General features: G+C 39.3%; 1 protein-coding gene across 1 annotated transcript; it reads left to right on the top strand.

Annotated features, from left to right (window-relative positions):
* Positions 1–555: 555 nt before the first annotated feature.
* Positions 556–712, top strand: SARC_17047 (hypothetical protein; the record flags this gene model as incomplete). Its single annotated transcript, XM_014288853.1, has 1 exon — positions 556–712. A coding segment is annotated over one exon (157 nt), but the record flags the coding sequence as incomplete, so codon positions are not given.
* Between the last annotated feature and the right edge of the window lie 339 nt (positions 713–1,051).

The following is a 1,051-nucleotide window of genomic DNA, read 5'->3' as shown; positions in this document are numbered from 1 at the left end:
CGTGTATGTATAAACCCTATGTATATACATATATATATTTATATATATTTATATGCATATACATACATACATACATACATACATATATATACAAACAATACACACAAACACACACACATATATATATATATTAGTTTGTGATATTCATTTATTTATACACAGGTGTATTTTTTATTCGTTTATTGGCGTCTACATACACTTTGATGGTTGCTGATATGGTTAGATTTTTTTCTGTATATTCTATCTTTGTATTGCGTAGATTTGTGATCGTTTACTCTCTCATTCCTTAACGACGTCGAAACTGACCATTGAATTTGTACCTTTGATTCTGAGCTATCTGTTGCCTTAAACAACGGAACACTTGTTTTTGAATTGCATTTTCTCGCGCTTCCTCTGTTCATTTACACACCGCGCTTATAGTGTATGAAGCACTTCAAATGATTTTACGCCCCTGAGAGCTTATAACGTAACCTCAATTTGGAATCAATACAGATCGATCCCGCTCTGAAAGGCCCGTGCTACAAATATCTCAGGACAAATGTGTCCCAGACCCTCATGGAACTCAGCGACTTTCCGTTTGCTGAGGCAGACACAGACTTCCCACAGCATGATACAGTGCTGGACTACATAACCTGCTATGCGGCCGAGTTTGGGATCATTCAGCGTATACGCTACAATACGATAGTGAAGCAGATACAGTCGACGCCTGATGGTATGTACTTTTGTGCATGTGTGAGTGGGTCTGATGTGTTGGGGGCTGTCCTTTATTGAGTTGGGAATAAATTCAATGGCTTACGCTTGCTGGTATTCCTTAACGGCCATGATCTTTTCTGTACACGAATCGAATGTGATCGAAAGATCTATTTTGCATATTGATACGGGCGCGCAAGTTTCCGATTGTTCAGCGCATCTGCTGCGATTGCGATACAACCTCAAAGCCGATTGAAACTGTCATAGATGGCAGGTGGCGTACTATCTACATATAAGAATATTATCTTATATAACGGAGTTCCCAGATCCACGTGAGCTATTGGTAATGAGGGAGACAGGT

Source organism: Sphaeroforma arctica (assembly GCF_001186125.1).
Source record: "Sphaeroforma arctica JP610 unplaced genomic scaffold supercont1.9609, whole genome shotgun sequence".
NCBI lineage: Eukaryota > Ichthyosporea > Ichthyophonida > Sphaeroforma > Sphaeroforma arctica.
This window is presented reverse-complemented; position numbering and strand designations above follow the sequence as displayed.